The 26,686-nt window shown below is 40.2% G+C and overlaps 1 protein-coding gene across 1 annotated transcript in view; it reads left to right on the forward strand.

The window, feature by feature from the left end:
- Positions 1-26,686, forward strand: part of LOC140070705 (cadherin-8) — a 291,808-nt gene that overhangs the window by 171,159 nt on the left and 93,963 nt on the right. The window contains exons 5-6 of the mRNA XM_072117492.1: positions 261-428; positions 24,387-24,574. Coding sequence (XP_071973593.1) covers positions 261-428; positions 24,387-24,574 — 356 coding nt within the window. The remainder of the gene's footprint in view (positions 1-260; positions 429-24,386; positions 24,575-26,686) is intronic.

A 26,686-nucleotide genomic window follows, 5' to 3' on the forward strand; every position in this document is an offset into this window, starting at 1 on the left:
TTTAGTGCTCGCTCATCTCTAGTAAACAGTAGTTGAATACTCACTGTTCCATGTGGTCTCAGTCCTGGCTGAGAGGAAGTAGGTGGCCACTATATGCAGTCTCCTGCTAATTTAAAAACACCTGGGATGAATCTTTACTTCTCTTACAATACTTGTATAATTTGTATAATATTTGTATAAAATTTAATGATATGAAACATTTTCTTGTCTGGAAATCCACAAGATTATTACAGAAATGTCTTCTTTTCTTCCTCTTCCAGCAATCATTAAGACGGCTCTTTCCAACATGGACAGAGAAGCTAGAGAAGAATATCATGTAGTCATTCAAGCCAAGGACATGGGTGGACACATGGGTGGACTCTCTGGAACTACAACTGTTACAGTCACCCTAACCGATGTCAATGATAATCCTCCAAAGTTTGCAATGAGTAAGTGCAGATAAGATTATTCTCTTTCTGGTTTCTGTACAGTATATTGGTGATTTTTGTTTGCTAGTTTTAATGGCAAAACAAAATGAAATAAATACAATTTCATGACTTTAGAAATAGTACTACCTTATTTAATTATGCCGACACTGTAAATCTGTTGGAACAGGCGCAAAATTAAAAAAAAAAAAAGCCTTATTATATTATTCCCAGTTCTTATGTCATATATTTCATCACTTTTTTAATTAGTTATTATGAGCTAAAACCAGTAGTATTACAACACACAGAGCTGTCTTAAACCTTTCCATTGTACATATCTATGTAGTTTCTACACCTGGTTAACCTCACAATAACTGCTGACATTTTTTTTTTTATTGAACTGTCCTTATACATTTATCCTTGCCTTTCATGTGACAAAGTTTCATTTTTATCAAATTTTGGTAATGTACAATGAATGTCCATAGTATCCAGCAGTTTTTTGTCGCTAGGCAAGGGCTTTTACGACCAGTTTACATTTAGGTGCTGTATATGCCAAGAAGCAGGTTCTCCAAAACATTCAATCCCCAATTTTTTTTTTTTTTTTTAGCAAAAGCATAAATTTTACTTTTTCATCATAGTTAAAATTATTACTTCCTCCAAACTTACCGTACATTAAAACTCTCTAAAATGCACACAACTTAGCCATCCAATCTTATAGACGAGCAAAAGGAGAATTTCTTAGTGGGATTTTTACTTTGATATTTTCACATCAGTTCCATTATAAATATGCATTATCTTGGGAGACAAAGGATGCAGTCATTTTAAATATTACTTTGGGGTAAGATAAATGCTGCAGGGTCTGTGCAAACAGTCCTTTGTATAACAAATATTAACATTTTCAAGATGGAAAGCATTTCCATATCTGAAGTGTTCAGGCCCTTTACCATGTAATTCAAAGAGGCTGTTTTTATATTGAATGACAAAAACACTGGATATCAAAAATTGCTTTCAACCGATCAGTTCAAGGTGAATTTGCTATGTCTCAGCTCATGTTAGGAGACTAACAATCTGCTGAATGAATTTTTTGGGTTATACTAACCTAAAATGCATATATAGTCACAATGTTACCACAAATCAATTTTGCATTAGGTTAAAGGGGTATACCCATTTCAACAAATTAATGTTATTGTTTGTATTATAAAAAGCTGTACAATTTTCCAATATACATTCTGTATCAGTTCCTAATGGATTTCTAGATCTCTGCTTGCTGTCTCTCTATAGAAAGCCCTGATGAATCTGATCCATTATGTAATCTGTAATGTAAACCACATTCAGTTTGAATAATCTTCCATACATATACATTTTTTCAATTGCAGGTTTTTTAAAACATGTACCTGTAAATATAAATGTAACCATGTTGTACCTTAGAAACAAGATAGTTGTCGTTAGATATGACCACTGCTGCACTTAGGAGGTGGAGGCCATGCATGCCCTATGGAGGTGCGACCACCTGGATTCTGCATTCATTACCACAGGACAGCTGTGGGCCATGTAGTAACATGTTGTACAATCCATCCAGAAGCTGTGGTCGTATCCAAGAAGTGTGTTTCTCTTTTTGTAAGGGACAACATAACTACATAAGTACATATTTTTTTAATAACATCCAGTTGTAGAAATGTATGTCAGATGAATTTAATTTAATGTGAATGTCCAATTGGTAATACCCCTTCAAGTGACATAAAAACTAGTAAGAAAATCCTTTATTCTAGGTACATGCACAACCTACTAAATTGATCTCTCCTTAATTTATGTCTAGAGGACCCTCAAATCAATTCACCTCAAACCTGAGTTTCTAAATTATATAAACAGACCAATGAATTACTAGATTTATAGACACGCATGTGAAAGTTTGTCAACTGCAGGGTAAGATGAACTCTCTCATAGGAGAGTCATCAATATGTGACACATTAAACCAGTTCAGTGTAGGACTGGACCAGTCTTCTGCTGCACCAGATTTATCACTGTGCCTGATGCTAGATCATAAACTTGGAGTAGTTTAAGACTGTTGAGTCATACTTTGCACAATGTAGTTTTCATTTACAGAATATTGGATTTTTTTGTGTCTTTTGTGTGTGTGCTTTTTGATGTGAGGCCACACCAAGGTGACATTCTTTTTGGTACAAGTCAAAAAAGTGCTTAAAATTCACTATAACCCCTAATAAATGTGACAGAAGACAGTTTTTCACTCCAGAATTTTGTCTCAGATAAATCTCCCACATAGTCCATAGTGATTCATTTTTATCTTATGCTTTTCTCTTTTTGCTCTTAGGTTTGTAGCTTTATTTGGTGCATTTGCATATTTGCACCAAAACTAGCAAAGTTGGAAACACAAACATTTTTCACGTGCAAAAACCCAACATACACAGATGACTGATATATCACCCTCGGAGATAAGTCCAAATCCCAGAAAAGCAAAAAAGACACTTACAAATGTCCAGACTAGGGCACCCATTGAAGTCCTGATTTATGGTTTACATGTCTAGCAGTCAAAACTATTTCAGTAATGAACAAAAAGTAAAAACATAGTACAAAGGTCGATATGAAACAAAAGCTTAGTAATAAACTAATGATCTCTAGCTCAAACTCGATTCTTCCCATCAGGGCTCCAATCTATGTCTTGCTGGGCCAGGTTAAAATGGTTCTGTTTGCAGCATAGATTCTCTTCTATATTTATGCTTACTTTCAGTTTACAAAGAAAATAACGAGGATTGATTTTAGCAAGGAGAACATATATTCTATCTTTACTACATAAATCCTTTGCGCAGTAATATTTCTTCTTGTGTTTTGCATTGGAATCTGTGCCCTACAGTGATAGTCTGAAAACAACAGGACACAGTGAAAATACATAACAGTTTGTGATATTCCACCGAGAAAATACAAATGCTACTTTAATAGTGATACATTTTTTTCCCATTGTTATCTGTGGAATCCTAGATAGCCTGGTACAGCAGGAAGTAACGACAATGACAATGATACGTAGGTATCAAGTTTAGAATTATAAACATGGCCTCAATACCTTTTCACAGATGCTGTTAGGGATTTCAATTTCTTACAGTACCAATTCAGTATATTTCATTTTACCCACCAAAAAATCTCCATTGTCTACAGTTCACTTCACAACAACATATAGAAAAATGATTATTTGGACAAGTTACACAGGGTCCAATAAATTGTCTAAAAACCTTGATGGCACAAGACATTTTAAACATAGGGGGCGATTTATCTTTTTTTTCGTTTTGGCTTTTATTCTGACTATAATTTGTATTACGTGTTTTTCGTGGTGTTAATTAGGGCTTGTTCTTGTTGGGCTGGTTTGTTTGGTGTGTTGTCTGCAATATTTTTTTTTATAAAAGTCAGAATTTTGTGTCCTGTTTCTTTCAGTGGCTTTTGCAAAAATCTAAAAACTAAAATCTGATTAAAATCTGACATTACTATGCAAAAACTCTACAGTAATTGATTCTGATATACAGTACTGTGCACCAAGGAAAGCGATGATAGTTTATTTTTCTCAATTAACAAAAGTGAATGAAGAAAAAAGAAATCTAAATAAAATTAATATTTAGTGTGAGCACCAGGGATGAGCGGACCCAGATGTTCTGGTTTGCCATTCCTTCTCATCCACGGCATTAACACCCACTATTGGTCCAGGCACCAATTGCAGGTGTTTAATAGTGATCAAGGTATGGCCGAATTTGACTAACCAAACCTGAATGAGTCCGCTAATCACTAGCGAGCCGCCTTCGCTTTCAAAACAGAAGCAAGGAACTTTAGCAGGATGATTGTTCTGAACATCTTGGAAAGCTATACACAGGTCTCCGAAGGATGTAGTTTTCCTCTAATATCTATTATAATTATGGCTATGTATGTTAATGATATGAGAGCTCGGTGCAGGCAAAATCATCCCTACCTGTACTTCATATTCTTGTTGCCGAGGTCTGACAGACAGATTTTTGGCATTCAAGGCATAAAAATGTCAACATTTCTAGTGCACATGCAATTTTTGTTTCTATTTCCCTCTTTCAGCCCTTATGCATCACTTTCTAAAAAATAGTGGGTTTGGTAGGGCAGAGAACAAGGCCAGCCAGAATGGAGACACCCTTGCAGGTTAGTCTCCATAGACCTGGCATAGATTTTAATTCATGCAGTGTCGGAATTACTAGGCGGTTCTGACTTCTTAGGAATTCAGGCATCTTAGTCATTGTGACCTGTTACACACCAGGTTTTCTTATAATTATGTCTGGCACACAACATGACAATCTTAACACATTAGCACTGTTTACTGTATGTTAAGGGCCTTTGTAGTGCTGCAGAATAGCATTTTAAAACTTCTATTAACAGTCTAGCAGTTTTTCAAAGCAGCCATTTTTTCCACACCTGCCTATTGCACCATACTGTGTGTGGTAGCAGGTACTGTTTAATACATTGTATGCATCTCCATAAGGAGAAGGTAACTGCAGAGCTGCTATACACAGCTAGGGAGTTCAGTAAGTTCTTAAGAGTGCCAGGAGCAACTGTCCTAAAGTTCAATGAGGGAAAGCATCAAACTGCTACTTCAGCGCAGGACCACATTTACTAATACAAGCCTATCCAACTTATATGCGAGAGTTATAGGTTAACCATGGTCCAATCATGATGCAATAGGGTTCCCAAGTTTCTTCCTACAAATGCTAAACAGATGTTTTTATTTGGAAACAAATCACATAGTCTCACCATATAGATGAAAAAAATGGAGAAACTGACATTTTTTGGCCATGTACCTCCATAGGCCATAGTGCTGTTTACCAAAATTTAATGAATTGAATGTGGTGTTTTCCCTCAATGTATAAATCCTATCTCAAAGAATGAAGATATATTAAAGGAAAAATGCAATATATTCCATTAAATGAAATTGATCAGAGACACACAACTGGGATTGCTCACACCCCTCCAAACATCTCTCTGATTACATACAATACATCGGAATTCATCAGCTTGTTGATTCTGTGCTGGACAGCAATGTGAATTCATGATTAAATTGTGAGTCTACGCTCCCCTCTTGGGCTTAAAGAATCAAAAAAGATGAACTTGTTCTATTCTTACAATCTCTCCAGAAAACCACTTTATAGCCATTTAAGAAGAAAATGTAGTGTTTACCTAAAAACGCACTGAACATTCCTATTAAGTAGCTGGGATCCACTGGGGCTATTTTAATCCATTAGTTTGCAAGATACATTACACTGATATTTCTATGGAGTGAATTGAGCACTATCTCCAGAAACTGTATAAACTCCTTCTATGATTTCAAATTAGATTATCCCAAAAGAGAATAAACAAAATGTATACAAAGAAAGAAGCGGTGAAGTGTAAATTAGGCTCAGAGCTCTACATGATGTCATTTCGGTCATAGAATGATAAAGTGGGCATTACAAGAAACATAAGAATTCTAATAAACTGTCTACTAAAAAAAATAAATAATCATAAAAATCCCAAAACATAAAACAAGTAAAATGAATATAATTTATATTGAAAAAGAATACACATTTTTGTCAAAGTTTTTACTTTTTAAGATTATCTATATGTAAATGTACATTACGATCAAGTCTTATGAATAACAATTTAACTTCCTGGTGCAAGTTTCTTTTTTTTTACATTTTAGATTGCACATTATTATAATAAACAATTGTAAGAGAATTAAATATGGAACTGTTGTCCAATAATAATATAATTATTAATTTACAATGTACAAATTTAATCTACCATAGTAATAATAATATTTGTAATTAATCATATAAACAGAAGAAATAATAACAAATCTATTATGTAAATAATTTTTCACACAATTTTTCCACAATTGTTATGTTTACTGAACATTTTTAATAGTTTTTCAATGCATTTTGTTATTATTATTATTGTTTTTATTATTGAGAAGAAGAGAAGAAGGAATAATTACTATGGTTACACAAGTGTGTGGCCACACATTGGTAATATGGATGCTGCATGGCTAGGGTTTCAACCCCAATAGATGCATGAAGAAAAGAAAGCCCAAGCACTCCTTGAGAAGGTCAAAAATGTGAATTTTAACTCCTCAATGACCATTTTAGGCATTTTCATTTTTCACTCTCCACCTTCAATTATGTGTAACTTTTTATCCATCCATGTAAAGAGCTGTATAAGGTCTTGTTTTCTGCATATCAAATTCCAATGCATAGTGGGAAAAAAATTCTGATTGCAGTAAAAATGAGGAAAAAAAACAATTTGAACTATTTGGCTATGGGCTATGGGCTTATTTGTTTGGTCCGTGCAATCACAGGGATACCAAATTTATATAGGTTTTATAATGTTTACATACATTTACAAAAAATTAAAACTCTTCTACAAAAAAAATCTTCATTTTGCCATCTTCTGGTGCTAATAACTTTTTCATACTTCAGTGTACAGAGCTGTGGGCGGTGTTATGTTTTGCAACTTTTGTAATAGATAACCTAAATGTCATCATCATTTGTTGCCATGACAGCCTCACGTTACAGAATGACCCGAGGCTGTAATGGCAACAAACAATGATGACTTCACAAGGAGTGATGATCCAAGCCTATGCTGATCAAAGGGTGCACGTGAGCTCTTCATACTCCCCCCCCCCCCCAATAGGACATTCAGGAACGTCCAAATACAGTAAAGGGTTAATGAAACACAGGAAAAGTTCCATATTTGGACAAACTCTGGAACAAAAGTAGACAAACATTGTAAATAAACATTGAATATAAGTAGACATAATTACATATAAATTAATGATGCAGTTCATTTGTATTTATGACTACTTATTTTCAGTTTTTATTGTCTACTTCTCATAAAAATTTTTGTTCTATTAAAATTCAAATATTTTTACTTTCTATGTGAGTGCTTGGGCTTTCTTTCTTGATGCTATGATTATTGTGTTAAGTCAACTAAATTGCATGATTATTCTATACCTTAATAATTGTTGGTGATTGAGGTCAGAGAAAGACTGATTGGGTTGGCTGTTGGTAATCCACAGCAAAATCATATGTAGTTAAACATGCAATAACAACTTAGTTTCACTATATATGTTGAACCTGTAGCAATTGAATATTGTTGTGGTAAGGGGTATTCGCATATCTTTAAGCAATGTAATGTCATTTGCCTGATCCACCTCTTTAGGGATCAAACATCTTGGGTCTACAGAACAAGATAATGGATAGCACATGGTGCCAAAGCCCCTTCATAGTCATCAACCAATATAGCAATGTCTCCCACTGTAATATCCTGTTACATTTAAAATATTGACATATTTACATAAGTCTTATTTGTTGCTGCAATTCCTGCAAATGCCCCTTTCTACTACTACTGATTTTCCTTTGCAGTAACTTTTCAACAAATGTATTGTAAATCAACCTGTAAATTAGGTGGCAAGGTCCTTTACTCATAAAATAACACTGATTAACTCTATATCGTTACAAGCCTAAATAATACTGTACCTTTATTTTACTGAAAACAATAGCAATAAAAAGCACTCTTTCACTCAGAGTTGAAACTTAGAGGGAACCTGTCAGAAGAAATGGACCTTATAAACCAATGTCAGTATGTTGTCAATAAGCTAAACACCTTTCAAATCATGTTTCTTTCATGGTCCAGTGTAGGGGAATCATTCTTAAAATCAATATAGCACTTAAGTCAACCTCTCGTAGCCCTAGAATTACCCCTCTGCAATAATGGACCATGGTTGAGGAATATAAGTAACCAGCTATCCTGAAGACTAATGAATGATGTAATTCACAGTAGGGGGAGTGTTCTTCGTTGAGGAGAGCATGACTACAGTGCCAAACTCTCTGCATCTGTGACAACTGCATATTGTTAGAGTAATGCTCAACAGGTAGATTAAATTATGTAATGGCTCACAATAAATACGCACACATTATTTGTTGCATCTAAGGAAAATCTCCAAAGACCTCACCCAAACATCTTTATCAATAAACGTCCATTAGATGGGAGTTTCTGAGGTGGGTACAAGGAGGAGTTATGGGCGTTAATGGGCGGCACAACTTATATAATAATATGTGACCGATTACATAATTATACGTGATGGAATGTCCTTATCCTTCTACATGTATTCTGAGGCCAAGATAATTGACTGGGGTAAGATGATAACACACTTCTTTAGCAAACAATATGGAAGCTTAGCTGTGTTCATGTATATGCATCCTAATCATGTATATATGAGTATATGCACATAAAAATGCTTGTTCTGACTGTTGCTCTCCCAATATCTCACTTCAAAGTTTATCTTTCTGGATGCCTCCATGACCACAATGGATTATGAAAGAAATACAGTATGTCCCCAACTATAATGTATTTTTAAGTTTACTAGTCTCTTAACATATGAACGCCCTAGGTCTAGTTTCAAATAGACATTTGGCACCCATTCATATTATACCCCTGCTTACAACCATAACAGTTATATAATGTGGAGGATTGGCTTTGGTAAAGGCAGGTAAATTGACTTTAACTGATCAAGTTTCCAAAAATAGAGTTGTCCTATGATTTATTAAAACATGCAAAGAAAACCCCACAGCCTTTCTTTGGCAAAAACTGCCAGTTGGAGCTCTAACTAAACAAACATCAACAAGATTATACCAGGTACATCCTCGTTACCAGGTCCTGGGAAGACAATGGCAAAACTCACAGCTTGTTGCAGTCCCAGATTTTGTGGTCTCTGCTCTCATCTGCAGCAATCACCATTCAGCTCCGGGAGAAAGAGAGTCCACCAATCTGCACCTTTTTATGAACCTGCTAGATTTGCAACTGATTGTATAGACATGTTGTCAAAAATCCTGAGAAGGACCAAGGATTAGGAAACCCAACCTTTATTTTCCCGACTCCAGATTTTGATAAAAACCATCCTTGGTACTTTCCACTAAAGATAACACATTTCCCGGAGCTTAAGACAGGTATGATAAAAATCTAGGGGAAACATATATGCACTTGATCACCTTCCCCATCACAACAATAAATTCATATGTAATGCGGCTTCCTGAATTTTAGATGCATGGAACAAAAATTATATACAATGGGGCAGACTTATCAAGATTTGTACACCAGTTTTCTGGCATACAAGTCCTAGAATTGTCACTATTCTTTGTCACATGACAACGAATTACGACTATTGAACTCTTTACATCAACTCCATGCCAAGTGAGCATGGAGGGGCAAGATGGGGGCCACGCAGGATGCTTGTGCACTACATCTAGCTTGCAGCAACAATCGGTGAAGATTATAGTACAATTTTACAAAAGTCAGGACTTGGCATAGAATTGCCCTGCATCGTAACCTGCCAACGGTTAATCAAGAGGCAGAAGCATCCGCTATGTGAGAGGGCTGGGTTTAATCATATCAGAAATCTCCAACTTGAACTCAAATTATTTAGACAGTCAATTAGCTCATTATTGTATCAATGAACATACTGTATCAATGTTTTCTTTGAAGTATACATTTACATTTCATACATACATATAAGTAAATTAGGTAAAAATAACTATTTCCAAAGACTATGATATCTGCATAGGCAGAGAGCTTTCTTTGAATAAGCCTTAATGCCGCCATTGGGAGCAAGTATGAAAATAACATGGACTAATATGTTATGGTCTGCAGAACACCTGTTATGTCTGAGCAGCATAACGACTGTTTTACAATAAATGCCGTTCGCATACCTTTATTTTTACTGCTCCTCTAAGTTTGTGTCTGGTTTCTACAGTATGTATAATTACTAGAGATGAGCGAGCACTAAAATGCTCGGGTGCTCGTTACTCGAGCCGAACATTTCCAGATGCTCGAGTGCTCGTTTCGAGTAACGAGCCCCATTGAAGTCAATGGGAGACCCGAGCATTTTTCAAAGGGACCATGGTTCAGGAATAAAATGTGTTATTTAATTGAAAAATAATGTCTTCTGATAATTTGCAAACATCTGCGATCTATTCTTCACTGTTCCGCGCGTATATTATCTCCCGACAAGTTAGCAGATGTAAAGAACAGTGAAGAATAGAATAAAAACAGTGAACACAGTGAACACAGGATCATTTAAGATAAAAACACAGTGCAGAACACAGTGCAGAATAGATTACAGATGTTCGGCACATCTGCTTACTTGTCGGGAGATACGCGCGGAACGGCGCGAACAAAATAGCATGTGAAGAACAATATATATGTGTGTGAAGAACACATTGCAGATGTTTAAATACATCTGCAATGTGTTCTTCACACATATATATTGTTCTTCACATGCTATTTTGTTCGCGCCGTTCCGCGCGTATCTCCCGACAAGTAAGCAGATGTGCCGAACATCTGTAATCTATTCTGCACTGTGTTGTGCACTGTGTTTTTATCTTAAATGATCCTGTGTTCACTGTTTTTATTCTATTCTTCATTGTTCTTCACTGTGTTTTTTTTAATTAAATGCTCGATCTCGAGCAGGGGAAATACTCGTCCGAGCAACGAGCCGTCTCGAGTACCCTAATGCTCGACCGAGCATCAAGCTCGGATGAGCATGTTCGCTCATCTCTAATAATTACACATTTGTGGTTTGTTACTAAACATTTGCAATAGCCATTAGCTTCCTGCAGAATAAAATTATCTGCTTCTTGTCACAATATGGGAAGATTTTCAAGCATTTCTGACTCATCAATACAAACTAAAAAGAAAATAAGCACAATGTCTTCAGTCTATCTCTAAGATCTCCTTGACAAAAGGGTGGTCTACTCTACAGGTCACAAGTTATAATGCAGATTGTTATCTAAATAATATAAATCATAATCTTAATATCAGTATTTTTTTTCAAAGAGAGGATACATTCTCTACCTTCTCGTCTTTAGAGACTTTAGACAAGGGTATAGACGCGGATGAACTGTTTGCATAATTAGAGTGCATCCAATAGCTCTGTATAGAAGCACCATACGCAGAACTTAATACTGTATGTGCAAAATAATTCTCACTTTTTTAAAAGATAAAGGAGAAAAAAAATCTGAAAAAAATGGATTAACTGGGCCAAACAATACAACTAGAAAGCTTCCATGTTAACAAAATCTTTCACACAAGCAATCAAAATATTTATGAATTTGCTTCCAAGATTTCCACAACTTTCTTTTATGAGAATCCAGGAGAAATGAGAATGGATATACATAAGTAGCTATTAGCTAAGCAAAGGTGAAATAGGTGAAGGCATCAGGCAGTGGTGTTCTATATTGATTATCCATGCCAAGTAAACGAAGAAAGAACAGCAAGCCTGATGCAGTAAATTTACATCTGGACTGGAAAATGAAAGCTTGGAAAACCGAGAATTACATTTTAGAAACTGTTTTTACTGAATAAGCACAGCCAAGTTAATGAAATCTCTTTAATGGACTTTTTTTAAACCATTTTTATCATTAGGAAAATGTTTTTGCTGAACCAGTGTCATATTGTCATGGATAACGTCTAAATTAGTTAACCCCTTTGCGTTGCAACCTTTTTTTCGTAAATTTTTTTGCTCCTCATCTTTTTTCGCTCCACATCTTCAACATTTTCATTTTACCATGTTCAGAGATATGTGAGGGCTTATTTTCTGCATAACAAATTGTACTTCTTAGTGATGTTATTTATTATTCCATGCCATATACTAGGAAGCCGTAAAAAATTCCAAATGCAGTGAAATTTCTGACAAAATGAAATTCTAGGGACAGCCAAAGCTACACTGAGTACGGAAACTATTCAGACCCCTTTAAAAGTTTCACTCTTTGTTTCATTGCAGCCAATTGGTAAGATCAAAAAAAGTTGTTTTTTGTCCATTAATGTACACTTTAGTCCCTATCTTGACAGAAAAAACTGAAATGTAGATATTTTTTCTAATTTGTTAAACAAGAAATACTGAAATATCACATGGCCATAAGTATTCAGACTCTTTGCTCAGTATTGAGTAGAAGCACTTTTTGAGCTAGTACAGCCATGAGTCTTCTTGGAATGATGTAAAAAGTTTTTGGGGATCCTCTGCCATTCTTCAATTCAGATCCTCTCCAACTCCCTCGGGTTAGATGGTGAACATTGGTGGACAGCCATTTGCAAGTCTCTCCAGAGATGTTCAATGGAGCTTAGGTCAGGGATCAGGCTGGGCCTGTCAAGAATGGTCACAGATTTGTTCTAAAACCACTGCTTTGTTATTTTAGCTGTGTGCTTAGGGTCATTGTCTTGTTGGAAGGTGAACCTTTGGCCCAGTCTTAGGTCCAGAGCTCACTGGAAGACGTTTTGATTCAGGATATCACTGTACTTGGTCGCAATCATGTTCAGAATTAACACCCAAATGTATAATCATTGTCTCATTAGACCAAAACATTTTGTTTCTTATAGATTGGTCCTTCATGTGTTTTTTTTTTTTTGCAAACTGTATGCATGTTTTATATGTCTTGCACAATGCTTCCATTGGCACACTCAGCCATAAAGCCTTGCCTGGTGGAGAGTTACAGTGATCGTTGACTTGGAAATAATTAGAGATGAGCGAACATGCTCGTCCGAGCTTGATGCTCGGTCGAGCATTAGGGTACTCGAAACTGCTCGTTGCTCGGACGAATACTTCGCCCGCTCGAGAAAATGGCAGCTCCCGCTGTTTTGCTTTTTGGCGGCCAGAAACAGAGCCAATCACAAGCCAGGAGACTCTGCACTCCACCCAGCATGACGTGGTACCCTTACACGTCGATAGCAGTGGTTGGCTGGCCAGATCAGGTGACCCTGGGATAGACTAGCCGCTGCCCGCGCTGCTCGGATCATTCTGTGTCTGGATGCCGCTAGGGAGAGAGCTGCTGCTGGTCAGGGAAAGCGTTAGGGTGTTCTATTAGCTTACTGTTAGGCAGGAGTGATTCTCCAAGAACCCAACAGCCCTTCTTAGGGCTACAATAACGTTATACTTTTTTTTTTTATTTGCAGCTAGTACCATATTGTGAGGAATTGGCAGGGGGACTTGCTACCGTTGTGTTTAGCTCTTAGTGACACACATATCCACCTCAAACACCAAAGTGGGAAAATTTATTAGGGGTTTGATTTCAATTAGGCACAGTCTGCCATTTACTTTTTATTTTACGTTTATTTTTTTAATAACTCAGTGTCATCTCATCTTGCATAGTAGTGTGCTTTCATACTTGGCTAGAAAATAGCCATAGGAGAATCCAAACGGCTTACTTACGCCTACAGTAGCGTTATATATATTTGATTTCTGGTTGATCTGCTGGTGGCTGAACTTGCTGCAGTGCATCTACTAGCAAATTGTGAGCAATTTGTAGTGAGACTTGCGACCGCTGTGTTTTGCGCTTAGTGACGCACATATCCATTGCAAAGACCGAAGTGGGAAAATTTATTAGGGGTTGGATTTCAATTAGGCACAGTCTGCCATTTCCTTTTTTATTTTACGTTTATTTTGTTTAATAACTCAGTGTCATCTCATCTTGCATAGTAGTGTGCTTTCATACTTGGCTAGAAAATAGCCATAGGAGAATCCAAACGGCTTACTTACGCCTACAGTAGCGTTATATATATTTGATTTCTGGTTGATCTGCTGGTGGCTGTACTTGCTGCAGTGCATCTACTAGCAAATTGTGAGCAATTTGTAGTGAGACTTGCGACCGCTGTGTTTTGCGCTTAGTGACGCACATATCCATTGCAAAGACCGAAGTGGGAAAATTTATTAGGGGTTGGATTTCAATTAGGCACAGTCTGCCATTTCCTTTTTTATTTTACGTTTATTTTGTTTAATAACTCAGCGTCATCTCATCTGGCATAGTAGTGTGCTTTTATACTTGGCTAGAAAATAGCCATAGCAATAGGATAGCATCGTTTGGTTTTAAAAACTAAAAAACACAAAAAAAAACAAAAAAACACAAAAAAAAGTTAAAAAAAAATTAAAGTTATAACTCTCATTTTCAAAATGTTTAACCCGAGGGCTAGGGGTAGAGGACGAGGGCGGGGACGTGGGCGTCCAACTACTGCAGGGGTCAGAGGCCGTGGTCCTGGGCGGGGTGAGACACCACCTGCTTATGAGGGAGCAGGGGAACGCCGCAGAGCTACACTCCCTAGGTTCATGTCTGAAGTTACTGGGACTCGTGGTAGAGCACTGTTGAGGCCAGAACAGTGCGAACAGGTGATGTCGTGGATTGCCGACAATGCTTCGAGCAATTTGTCCACCAGTTAGTCTTCCACGCAGTCCACCCAAGTCACCGAAATCGGCACTCCTCCAGCTCCTGCACCTCAGCCTCCTCCCCCCCAGTCTGCCCCCTCCCAGGAAAATTTGCCATTTGAACCGGCATACTCTGAGGAACTGTTTTCTGGACCCTTCCCACACTCACAAACCACTTGTCCGGTTGCTGCTGAGCAATTTTCCGATGCCCAGGTTTTCCACCAGTCGCAGTCTGTGGGTGATGATGACCTTCTTGACGTAGTGGAAGAAGTGTCTAAAGAGGTGTCCGACGATGAGGAGACACGGTTGTCAGACAGTGGGGAAGTTGTTGTCAGGGCAGGAAGTCCGAGGGGGGAGCAGACTGAGGGATCGGAGGATGATGAGGTGACAGACCCAAGCTGGGTTGATAGGCCGGGTGAACACAGTGCTTCTGAGACAGAGGAGAGTCCTCGAGCAGAACAGGTTGGAAGAGGCAGTGGTGGGGCCAGACGGAGAGGCAGGGCCAGAGCTGGTGCATCAGCGCCAAATGTGTCAACTAGTGAAGCTCCCGTGGCGAGGGCTCTTGCGGCGAGGGCTAGATTTTCAGAAGTCTGGAGGTTCTTTAAGGAAACACCGGATGACCGACGGACTGTGGTGTGCAACATTTGCCAAACCAGGCTCAGCAGGGGTTCCACCACTACTAGCTTAACTACCACCAGTATGCGCAGGCATATGAATGCTAAATACCCCACTCAGTGGCAACAAGCCCGTTCACCTCCGGCCGTGCACACCACTGCTCCTTCCCCTGTGTCAGCTGATAGTCAGCCCCCTGCCCAGGACCCTTCCACAAAAACCCCATCGTCGCCTCCACGATCCTCCACAGCATCCACCAGCGTTCAGCTCTCCATACCCCAGACGCTGGAGCGGAAACGCAAATATAGTGCAACCCACCCGCACGCCCAAGCCCTTAATGTCCACATCTCCAGATTGCTTAGCCTGGAGATGCTGCCCTATAGGCTAGTAGAGACCGAGGCCTTTCGCAACCTCATGGCGGCGGCCGCCCCTCGGTATTCGGTCCCCAGCCGCCACTACTTTTCCCGATGTGCCGTCCCAGCCCTGCACCAGCACGTGTCAGACAACATCATCCGTGCCCTGACCAACGCCGTTTCTGACAAGGTCCACCTGACCACGGACACGTGGACGAGTGCTGCCGGGCAGAGCCACTATATATCGCTGACGGCACATTGGGCTAACTTGGTGGAGGCTGGGACCGAGTCTGGTCATATACTGCCGACGCCGAGGATTGCGGGGCCTACCTCGGTCCAGGTGTTTCAGGCCTACTATGCCTCCTCCTCCTCCCATCCCTCCTCCACCTCCTCCTCCTCCGAATTACCATCCGTGGGCATGGCGCCATCAGTCGGTAGCTCTAGGCACAGCAGCAGTGCCGTCGCTAAGCGACAGCAGGCGGTGCTCAAACTGCTGAGCCTAGGCGATAAAAGGCACACCGCCCAAGAGCTATTACAGGGCATCACGGCGCAGACTGATCTGTGGCTGGCACCGCTGAACCTGAAGCCAGGCATGGTTGTGTGTGACAACGGCCGTAACCTGGTGGCGGCTCTGCAACTCGGCAGACTGACACATGTGCCATGCCTGGCCCATGTGTTAAATCTGATAGTTCAGCGTTTCCTCTAGACATACCCCAATCTGTCTGATTTGCTCACGAAGGTGCGCCGCATCTGTGCGCATTTCAGGAAGTCCAGCACAGATGCTGCCACTCTCAGGGCAGCGCAGCGCCGCCTCCAACTGCCCGCTCACCGACTGTTGTGCAAAGTACCCACGAGGTGGAATTCAACACTGACCATGTTATCCAGAGTTTACCAGCAGCGCCGAGCCATTGTAGACTGCCAGATGTCAACTTCCACCAGAACTGGTAGTCAGGTCAGTCAGCTTCCTCAAGTCTACAATGAGGAGTGGACGTGGATGTCTGATATCTGTCAGGTGCTGAGTAACTTTGAGGAGTCAACACAGATGGTCAGTGGCGATGCCGCCATCATCAGCCTCACCATCCCGCTGCTTGGCCTGTTGAAAAACTCTCTGATCAGCATGAAGTCGGAAGCTTTGCGCTCGTCACAAGAGACGGGGGAAGAAGATTCCCTTGTTGATAGCCAAAGCACCCTTAGGTCTGTTTCTCAGCGCATATCGGAGGAGGTGGAGGTGGAGGAGGATGAGGAGGAAGAGGAGGAGAATGTTGGCGAGACACAAGAGGGGACCATTTTTGAGTCCTTCACTGTTCAGCGTGTATGGGCAGAAGAAGAGGAGTTGGAGGAGTTGGAGGAGGAGGAAATGGACAGTCAGGCCAGTGAGGGGAGTGAATTTTTACGCGTTGGTACTCTGGCGCATATGGCAGATTTCATGCTAGGCTGCCTATCCCGTGACCCTCGCGTTCAAAGAATTTATTCCAGCACCGATTACTGGGTGTTCACTCTCCTGGACCCACGGTACAAGCAAAATCTTTCCACTCTCATCCCTGGAGAGGAAAGGAGTGTGAGAATGCATGAATACCAGCAGGCCCTGGTTCACAAGCTGAAACAGTATTTCCCTTCTGACAGCGCTAGCGGCAGAGTGCGTAGTTCTGCGGGACAAGTAACGAGGGAGAGTAGGCGAGCAGGCAGCTTGTCCAGCACTGGCAAGGGTACGCTTTACAAGGCTTTTGCCAGCTTTATGTCACCCCAGCAAGACACTGTCACCTGTCCCCAGTCTCGGCAGAGTAGGGCTGATCTTTACAGAAAGATGGTGAGGGAGTACGTAGCTGACCATACCATCGTCCTAAATGATCACACAGCTCCCTACAACTACTGGGTTTCAAAGCTGGACATGTGGCACGAACTGGCGCTGTACGCCTTGGAGGTTCTTGCCTGCCCTGCCGCTAGCGTCTTGTCCAAGCGGGTTTTCAGTGCAGCTGGTGGCATCATCACCGATAAGCGTACACGCCTGTCGACTGACAGCGCTGACAGGCTGACGCTTATTAAGATGAATAAAGCATGGATTTCTCATAATTTCCGATCTCCACCAGGTGAAGGAAGCTCAACCTGAATAATTTATCCACTCCTCCTCCTCCTCATTTTCCTCCTTCTCCTCCTCTTTGTACAGTAAAGCAGAGGAAACTGGCTATTTTTTGACAGGGCCCACTGGCTCTAGCTATAGTACTTTATGCATTTAATTTTTCTGGAGGGCCACCTACCCGGTCCTCTGTTTTAAACAATTTTTGGGAGTGCCACATACAGGCACTCAATCTATTCAATTTTTCTGGAGGGCCACCTACCCGGTCCTCTGTTTTAAACAATTTTTGGGAGTGCCACATACAGGCACTCAATCTATTCAATTTTTCTGGAGGGCCACCTACCTGCTCCTCTGGTTTGAAAACTTTTTTGGACTGCCACATACAGGCACTCAATCTATTCCATTTTACTGGAGGGCCACCTACCTGCTCCTCTGGTTTGAAAAGTTTTTTGGACTGCCACATACAGGCACTCAATCTATTCAATTTTTCTGGAGGGCCACCTACCCGCTCCTCTGGTTTGAAAACTTTTTTGGACTGCCACATACAGGCACTCAATCTATTCCATTTTACTGGAGGGCCACCTACCTGCTCCTCTGGTTTGAAAAGTTTTTTGGACTGCCACATACAGGCACTCAATCTATTTCATTTTTCTGGAGGGCCACCTACCCGCTCCTCTGGTTTGAAAACTTTTTTGGACTGCCACATACAGGCACTCAATCTATTTCATTTTTCTGGAGGGCCACCTACCTGCTCCTCTGGTTTGAAAACTTTTTTGGACTGCCACATACAGGCACTATCCAAATTAAATTGTCTCCATAGCAGCCTCCACACGTTGTCTCCATTGCTACCTCCAAAAGTCGTCCATATAGCTGCCTCCATACATCGTCCCCTTATCAAACGAGGTGTGTCAGGCAGAAATTTGGAATGTTTTCATGGATTCCACATCAAAGTTGTTAACTTTGTCGCCACCCTGCTGTGTTATCCACAAAATATACTGGCAAACTTTTATCATTTACCAATATTATTTCAGCGCTTCTTGCGCATCTGTTTACATTCCCCTCACCCGCCATATCCTAAACTTATAAGAACGCTACTACACTTGATCTTATACAAAAGGTTCTTAGAAGTGCTGTTTGGGGAGTAGCCTAGAGACAGGGGCTTGGATTGGCGAAAGCTCACCTGGCAGCGGAGCGCCAGCTCCATGCGCATCATGCGCTTCTTGCGAATCTGTTTACATTCCCCTCACCCGCCATATCCCAAACTTATAAGAACGCTACTACACTTGATCTTATACAAAAGGTTCTTAGAAGTGCTGTTTGGGGAGTAGCCTATAGACAGGGGCTTGGATTGGCGAAAGCTCGCCTGGCAGCGGAGCGCCAGCTCCATGCCAAGATCCAACTAACATAGTTTTAACTGCAGCACCTTTAATCTACTACTAGTTCACTGCCTCCATACATGGTCCCCTTATCAAACGAGCTGTGTCAGGCAGAATTTTGGGTTGTTTTCATGGCTTCCATGTTAACTTTGTCGCCACCCTGCTGTGTAATCCACAAAATATACTGGCAAACTTTTATCATGTACCGATATTATTTGAGCGCTTCTTGCTCACCTCCTTTGGTTCCTCTCTGCCACCCATTGGTTTGAAGCCTGAGTCCATTTAGAGTATGTCGCCATGCAACTCTCTCGCCTGCCGCTGCTGCCGCTGCCTCTGCATGCCGTCCCCTATAGTGTCAGGGTCAATTATTGGATGTTTTAGATGCTATCTAGCTTCATTCTGTCACTCTGTCATGGCCATGCTGTTGCCCATAATTTTGGCATAATGGTGCGATTAAGCAGCCTCAGAGGCATCCATGCATGCTGCCCCTGCTGTTTCCTGTCCATTTCCGTGGTGTTTCCATCCTTTTCTGAGGTTCCCAGGTGTTTGGCCAAGCTTCCCTGTGCAGAGCCTTGGTCCCCTTGAAAAATGCTCGAGTCTCCCATTGACTTCAATGGGGCTCGTTATTCGAGACGAGCACTCGAGCATCGGGAAAAGTTCGTCTCGAATAACGAGTACCCGAGCATTTTAGTGCTCGCTCATCTCTAGAAATAATACATTTTGCAAAGTTATACCAGCAAATATCTTAATTTCTATGTTGACATAGTTTTTTAATCTGCCTTTCATATTTAGGATGTAAGGAGGTTTATAACTTTAAGAGTGATTTTTACATTTTCATTTCAGTGCCAGTTCGAGTTCTAAGTCATTTTGAGAGGCTTAAATAATAGTTAACCCCCTAAATTACACTAGATTCCCACAGGGCTGTCATGTAAATGATCTGTAATGATCTGTTCCCCCAACTTTGGCATGGGAAGGGCCTGATAAAGGTGGAGACATGCAGAAGTCTCACTCATACCCTACAAGCATGACCGCAGCCTGTAATTGATTAGAGATACTCTGTGAGAATTTTTGACCCTTTTTTACACAACTAGCAATGATTTCGCAGTCAAGTTCAATAAACGTAAGAGAGTTGTCACAGATTTCCAGTCACAAAAATCTCTGTGCAATTTCATGGGAGCTAAAGCTCTTTGTTTTAATGGTTTTTTTTGTAAGAGAAAGTTTTGGTCCAAGATATTCACTTTCAATTATTTTGGCATTTCTTGTTCAGTAGACCATTTTGACCAAATTTACCCTATAAATACTTGACTATTCAGCAAAGTTATGTGCATTATAGATGCAGGTTAATGAATGAATGAGCAAATGTGAATTTATTCTTTACTCTGTTTAGTAACACATCTCGGTGGAAGCAGAATAAAAGATGCAAATGAGCATCCACATTGTTCATTATCCAATATATTAATAGTGCCTAATGGTTCTAAATTAAAGTTCCCACAACTTTAATTATCTCTTAGGTTTTTTAATATTAGGCATCAATGATCTTCACGCTGATTTTAGTCCTGCAGACAGTCGGATACTTTTACCCATAGAATTGACTTGCTCACAGTTGGGGGTAGCTGTGCATCTTTTCTTGTGTACTTAAGCAGTCTTAAGAAGCTTTTTTGCACTTTTTCTCCAGACGTTCTATTATTAGAAGGCAAAGTCAAGATCGACTCCTGAAACACAAGTTTGAGGAGAACACTACATCTTCCTTAATTGGACAGTGTAATATTTCACACCAGAATATACACACATCCTTTAATTAGGTTCTGTCAAGAGATTTAGGAGATGAGTGGGGGGGGATGTTCATCAGTGCATTAAAGGTTTTAGGAACAAAGACCATTATTCAGTCATGTGAAGAGTTTGCCAAAGGGCATTGGTGTATGTATTGTAATTGGATTTTGTCAGAAAAATTGCATGATTGTAAATACAAGGAAAACAAATCTTTCTCAATGGCAACATATTGACAACAGGTTGCAGAACCAACTGGAAAATAGCCAAAGAGAAAGAGGAAAACCCTTTATGTTTAACACAATTAAGACATAGCGTAGTAATTATGAATAAGTAATTGGTAAAATCTACAATGAAGAAATATACTTTATAGCTATTGCAATTTTGTGGTAGAGAGTTTTTTTAAATATGTAGAGGAAGGTATGGGCATGTTGATGGCGGCAGCTAGAAGATTGTTGTTTTTAGCAGCTGCTCAATTAACATGTTGCTGTCAAATGTTGCATCAGGCTCGTGGGACAACAAGCTGGGTCCTAGTACATCTGTATTATAGAACATAGAACTTAACAATATAAAATAATTTGATATTAATCCAGGGAGTTATTCAGACTGCCATATTGAGGTTTGTAATTCACTGTATAAGGATAGATAAGTTGTTAACCTTTCTATAAATGAACTATTAAATGATCCTAGTAACAAGAGTATTGTGTGTGGTTAAAACATAACCTTTATTAGCATAATCTAATAGTGAATAAAGCTGAGCGCCAGTAATTCGAGCTCTGATTGGTTACTATAGGCAATGAGTATAAGACAGCTTATGTGTGAGATAAGATGGATAGATACAGAGAGACAGACCTGGAAAGTGAGTGAGAGACAGAGAGACGTAGAGTCAGGCAGACAGGGAGAGTGACAAATTTTGAAAGAGAGTGAGAAATAGATAAGCAGGGAGAATAAGTGAGTGAGAGACAGGAAGTGAGTGAGAGAAAGGCAAGGAGAGACAGGCAGGTAGCGTAAATGACAGACGGGAGAGTGACTGGAGACAAGCAGTGAGAGTAAGTGAGTGAATGAGTGAGTGAATGACAGAGACACAGGTAGGGAGAGTGAGAGACAGAAAGACAGACAAACAGGGAAAGTGAGTGAGAGACAGGCAGAGATGAGTGACAGAAGGGCAGGGAAAGTCAGTGACAGAGACAGACAGGGAGTTTGATTAAGTGAGTCAGTGAGTGAGAGAGAGAGAGACAGGCAGGGAGAGTGAGATAAACATGCAGGGAGAGTGAGTGAAAGACAGAGAGACTAGTAGGGAGAGTGAGTGAGAGACAGCCAACAAGGCTGAGTGAGAGACAGTCAGTGAGTGTGAGTGAGCGAGAGGCAGGGAGAGTAACTGAGAGACAGGTAGGGAGAGTAAGTGAGTGAGTGAGAGACAGGTAGTGTGAGTGAGAGACAGGCAGTGAGAAAGAGAGCAAGAGAGAGACATGCAGGTAGAGTGTTTGAGAGACAGAAAGGCTGGTATGGAGAGACAGCCAGTGAATTTGTGTGAGAGACAGACAGAGAGAGTAACTGAGAGACAGACATGGAGTGTAACTGAGACATAGACAGGGAGAGTAAGTGAGAGACAGAGTGACAGGCAGGGTGAGTGAGAGAGACAGACAGGGAGAGATAGATGCATAGTTAGATATATAATACTTTTTTGTAAACCAATTCTATTTTGTTATAGCTAAGAGCAGTTATTTATTTTGCTGAGCAACGCCTCTACAACTGATCTATAGCTAGTAATAAAATAAAGTAAAGTGGATCCAGCTTACAAAGAGGGAGAGCTAGCTGTAGGACAGAGTATGAGGGACAGTAGGGTTAGCAGCGAGTGTCTTTTTTCCAATGAATCTTAGACTCAGCTTTAGGCATCCCACTCAGTTGGTGCATTACAGTGGTACTAGCTTCCAACAATATCAGTATGTCACAAGTTGTATACAAAGATATTGAGGATAAGTGACAGTTTATGAAAAATATTACAATATTTTAATAATGGTGGAGGGACACTTGATCATCATAGGTATGATGATTACTTTATTTTAATATTTATCTTATAAAGGTTTTAACCACACACAATACCCTCGTTACAAGGTTCACTGATTAGCATACTGAGTTGGGAAGCAATTTCTTCCTAATTTGGGCAAATAGGGTTCAGCCTTGTAGGGGTATTTTTCCCGTAATCTGGGTAAACACTGTATGATTTATAGGCTGGACCTGATTGACATCGGTCTTTTCTAGAGATGAGCGAGCACTAAAATGCTCGGGTGCTCGTTACTCGAGCCGAACATTTCCAGATGCTCGAGTGCTCGTTTCGAGTAACGAGCCCCATTGAAGTCAATGGGAGACCCGAGCATTTTTCAAAGGGACCATGGTTCAGGAATAAAATGTGTTATTTAATTGAAAAATAATGTCTTCTGATAATTTGCAAACATCTGCGATCTATTCTTCACTGTTCCGCGCGTATATTATCTCCCGACAAGTTAGCAGATGTAAAGAACAGTGAAGAATAGAATAAAAACAGTGAACACAGTGAACACAGTGAACACAGGATCATTTAAGATAAAAACACAGTGCAGAACACAGTGCAGAATAGATTACAGATGTTCGGCACATCTGCTTACTTGTCGGGAGATACGCGCGGAACGGCGCGAACAAAATAGCATGTGAAGAACAATATATATGTGTGTGAAGAACACATTGCAGATGTTTAAATACATCTGCAATGTGTTCTTCACACATATATATTGTTCTTCACATGCTATTTTGTTCGCGCCGTTCCGCGCGTATCTCCCGACAAGTAAGCAGATGTGCCGAACATCTGTAATCTATTCTGCACTGTGTTCTGCACTGTGTTTTTATCTTAAATGATCCTGTGTTCACTGTTTTTATTCTATTCTTCATTGTTCTTCACTGTGTTTTTTTAATTAAATGCTCGATCTCGAGCAGGGGAAATACTCGTCCGAGCAACGAGCCGTCTCGAGTACCCTAATGCTCGACCGAGCATCAAGCTCGGACGAGCATGTTCGCTCATCTCTAGTCTTTTCCCAACATTTTTCAACATTACCCACTATGAAAATATGAAACTAACCAATATTTAGTGAACCAGATAACACCTTAGTTGTCAATGTTCACCAAAACACTGGTATACATGTCTTACACCAAATCTATCACATTACAGTTTCAGACACTCCTTAAAACTTTTCTAAGAAGTAGGTGTGTCTTGCTAAAAGGATAAAGGCCAACTGGGAAAAGGGACAATTCTTGAACTACGAATGTGTGATGTAAACTTAGACTACACAGTCTATGTATCAGATTGGACACTAAATCTGAAATTGTTTGAGATTTTCTATATAAGCTATTAAGTTGTTTGCATGTAACTGTTTAAGACAGTGTAAGTGCAACTACCTAATATTTTGTTATTAGTAAAAACTGACATGGAAAAAAGGTACAGTAGGACACATCTGAATGAGGAAATGTAAAGTGAGTAACCAATTGCATTAACTTTAATTGCAATGTTTTCTCTCCCTTATTTGTAAGGTCAGTATCAGTTTGTAACCCCAGAGGACATTGCTATTGGTGATCCAGTTGGACGTGTGAGGGCAAATGACAGAGACATTGGAGACAATGCAAAATCATCATTTGACATCATTGATGGTGATGGGAGAGATGTGTTTGAAGTCACCACAGACCCCCAGACACAGGAAGGTGTCATTCGACTGCGAAAGGTAGAGTACATTTTAACATTATTAAATTAAGATAATAACTTACACCTTACATCCTCTACAGTCAATTTCTGGGGTTATGTCACCTACATAGAAGTTTAAATTGTACAACATCATTAAAGATCATTCCAGCTTTAAGTCATTGGTAAGTCTTCTTAGGGTTATTTTATCAGCAATGGACAAACAACATACATCTAAAGTAAAGCTAGTCTTGGAGAAAACATTTTCTTTGATATAAACTTAGACTAAAGAAAATTGAGTGGCAATCGTAATAGAGAGTGCTGTTTTTCCATCGTACATATTTTGGAGGACCTGTTTGTCTGGCCCTGGTAGCTTGCACCCACCATTTTTTACAATTGTGATGCTGAGAACTTTTCTCAAGTATTATGATTATATTATACATTCAACATGAATAAGTCTAAGTGATTTACATAAACAATAATTATACTGTCTGAAATAAAAGACAGTCAATGAAAAAGATTGTCTCATGGTCCAATTTTTTTGTAATGGTGGGGTGATTGATGTAACAGAGGCATAGCCACAGTTGTCACTTGTCACACATATTGGGTTTCACAAAAGCTTTTCATTTAGGGTGCTTTTTGTATTTATGAGCAGCATCAAAAATAATTTTTTTAAAAATAAGGATTTTTAGTCAGTGTTGATAACAGTTTGAGGCAAAACATTTTGCCAATTAAAAATAATACTCACCTCTCCAGCCTTTTGAGCTTCTGACTCCAGCACCAGTTCTCCAGTCCCTGTGACCTCTTGTCCAGGGGACATCCATACAGTGTACGTATTGGCTTCACCAATTGTAAGCCTTAGTAATCATATATTGTTCACTCACACATCAATGCTCATAATATTTGCTGAGCCATCATGTGCACAATGTATATGGTGTGGTTACTTCCATTCTTTTGGGTGCTAACTCCTTTTTTAAGCATCTTCCTGTTATCTTCAGAACCCAAAAATATAGTCCTGTAAAAAAAAAATTCTGCATTTTTTTAAATTCAGTTTTAACATGTCCATATTGAGACACAGACACTGTTTGCTGCAGGCTAGGTTACAGAGCCCAGTGATAGACAAGGGAGAAGTAGAATTATACACATTGAACTTTTATTTTTGGCTGGACACTTTCTTTAAGCAGTTGACTGATGACCTAGTGGACTGAGAAGAATATTTTAATATCCTGACTAGAGATGAGCGAACATGCTCGTCCGAGCTTGATGCTCGGTCGAGCATTAGGGTACTCGAAACTGCTCGTTACTCGGACGAATACTTCGCCCGCTCGAGAAAATGGCAGCTCCCGCCGTTTTGCTTTTTGGCGGCCAGAAACAGAGCCAATCACAAGCCAGGAGACTCTGCACTCCACCCAGCATGACGTGGTACCCTTACACGTCGATAGCAGTGGTTGGCTGGCCAGATCAGGTGACCCTGGGATAGACTAGCCGCTGGCCGCGCTGCTCGGATCATTCTGTCTCTGGATGCCGCTAGGGAGAGAGCTGCTGCTGGTCAGGGAAAGCGTTAGGGTGTTCTATTAGCTTACTGTTAGGCAGGAGTGATTCTCAAAGAACCCAACAGCCCTTCTTAGGGCTACAATAACGTTCTACTTTTTTTATTTTAATTTGCATCTTTTACCATTTTGTGAGGAATTAGCAGGGGGACTTGCTACCGTTGTGTTTAGCTCTTAGTGGCACACATATCCATAGCAAAGACCGAAGTGGGAAAATTCAGTAGGGGTTGGATTTCTATTAGGCAATAACTCAGTGTCATCTCATCTGGCATAGTAGTGTGCTTCCTTTGATACTTGGCTAGAAAATAGCCATAGGAGAATACAAACAGCTTCTTGAAGCCTACAGTAGCGTTCTATATATTTGATTTCTGGTTGATCTGCTGGTGGCTTTAGTTTCTGCAGTGCATGTACTTGCCAATTCTGAGCAATTTGTAGTGAGACTTGCGACCGCTGTGTTCTGCGCTTAGTGGCGCACATATCCATAGCAAAGGCTGAAGTGGGAAAATTCAGTAGGGGTTGGATTTCTATTAGGCACTAACTCAGTGTCATCTCATCTGGCATAGTAGTGTGCTTCCTTTGATACTTGGCTAGAAAATAGCCATAGG

Source organism: Engystomops pustulosus, chromosome 7 (assembly GCF_040894005.1).
Source record: "Engystomops pustulosus chromosome 7, aEngPut4.maternal, whole genome shotgun sequence".
Lineage (NCBI taxonomy): Eukaryota > Metazoa > Chordata > Amphibia > Anura > Leptodactylidae > Engystomops > Engystomops pustulosus.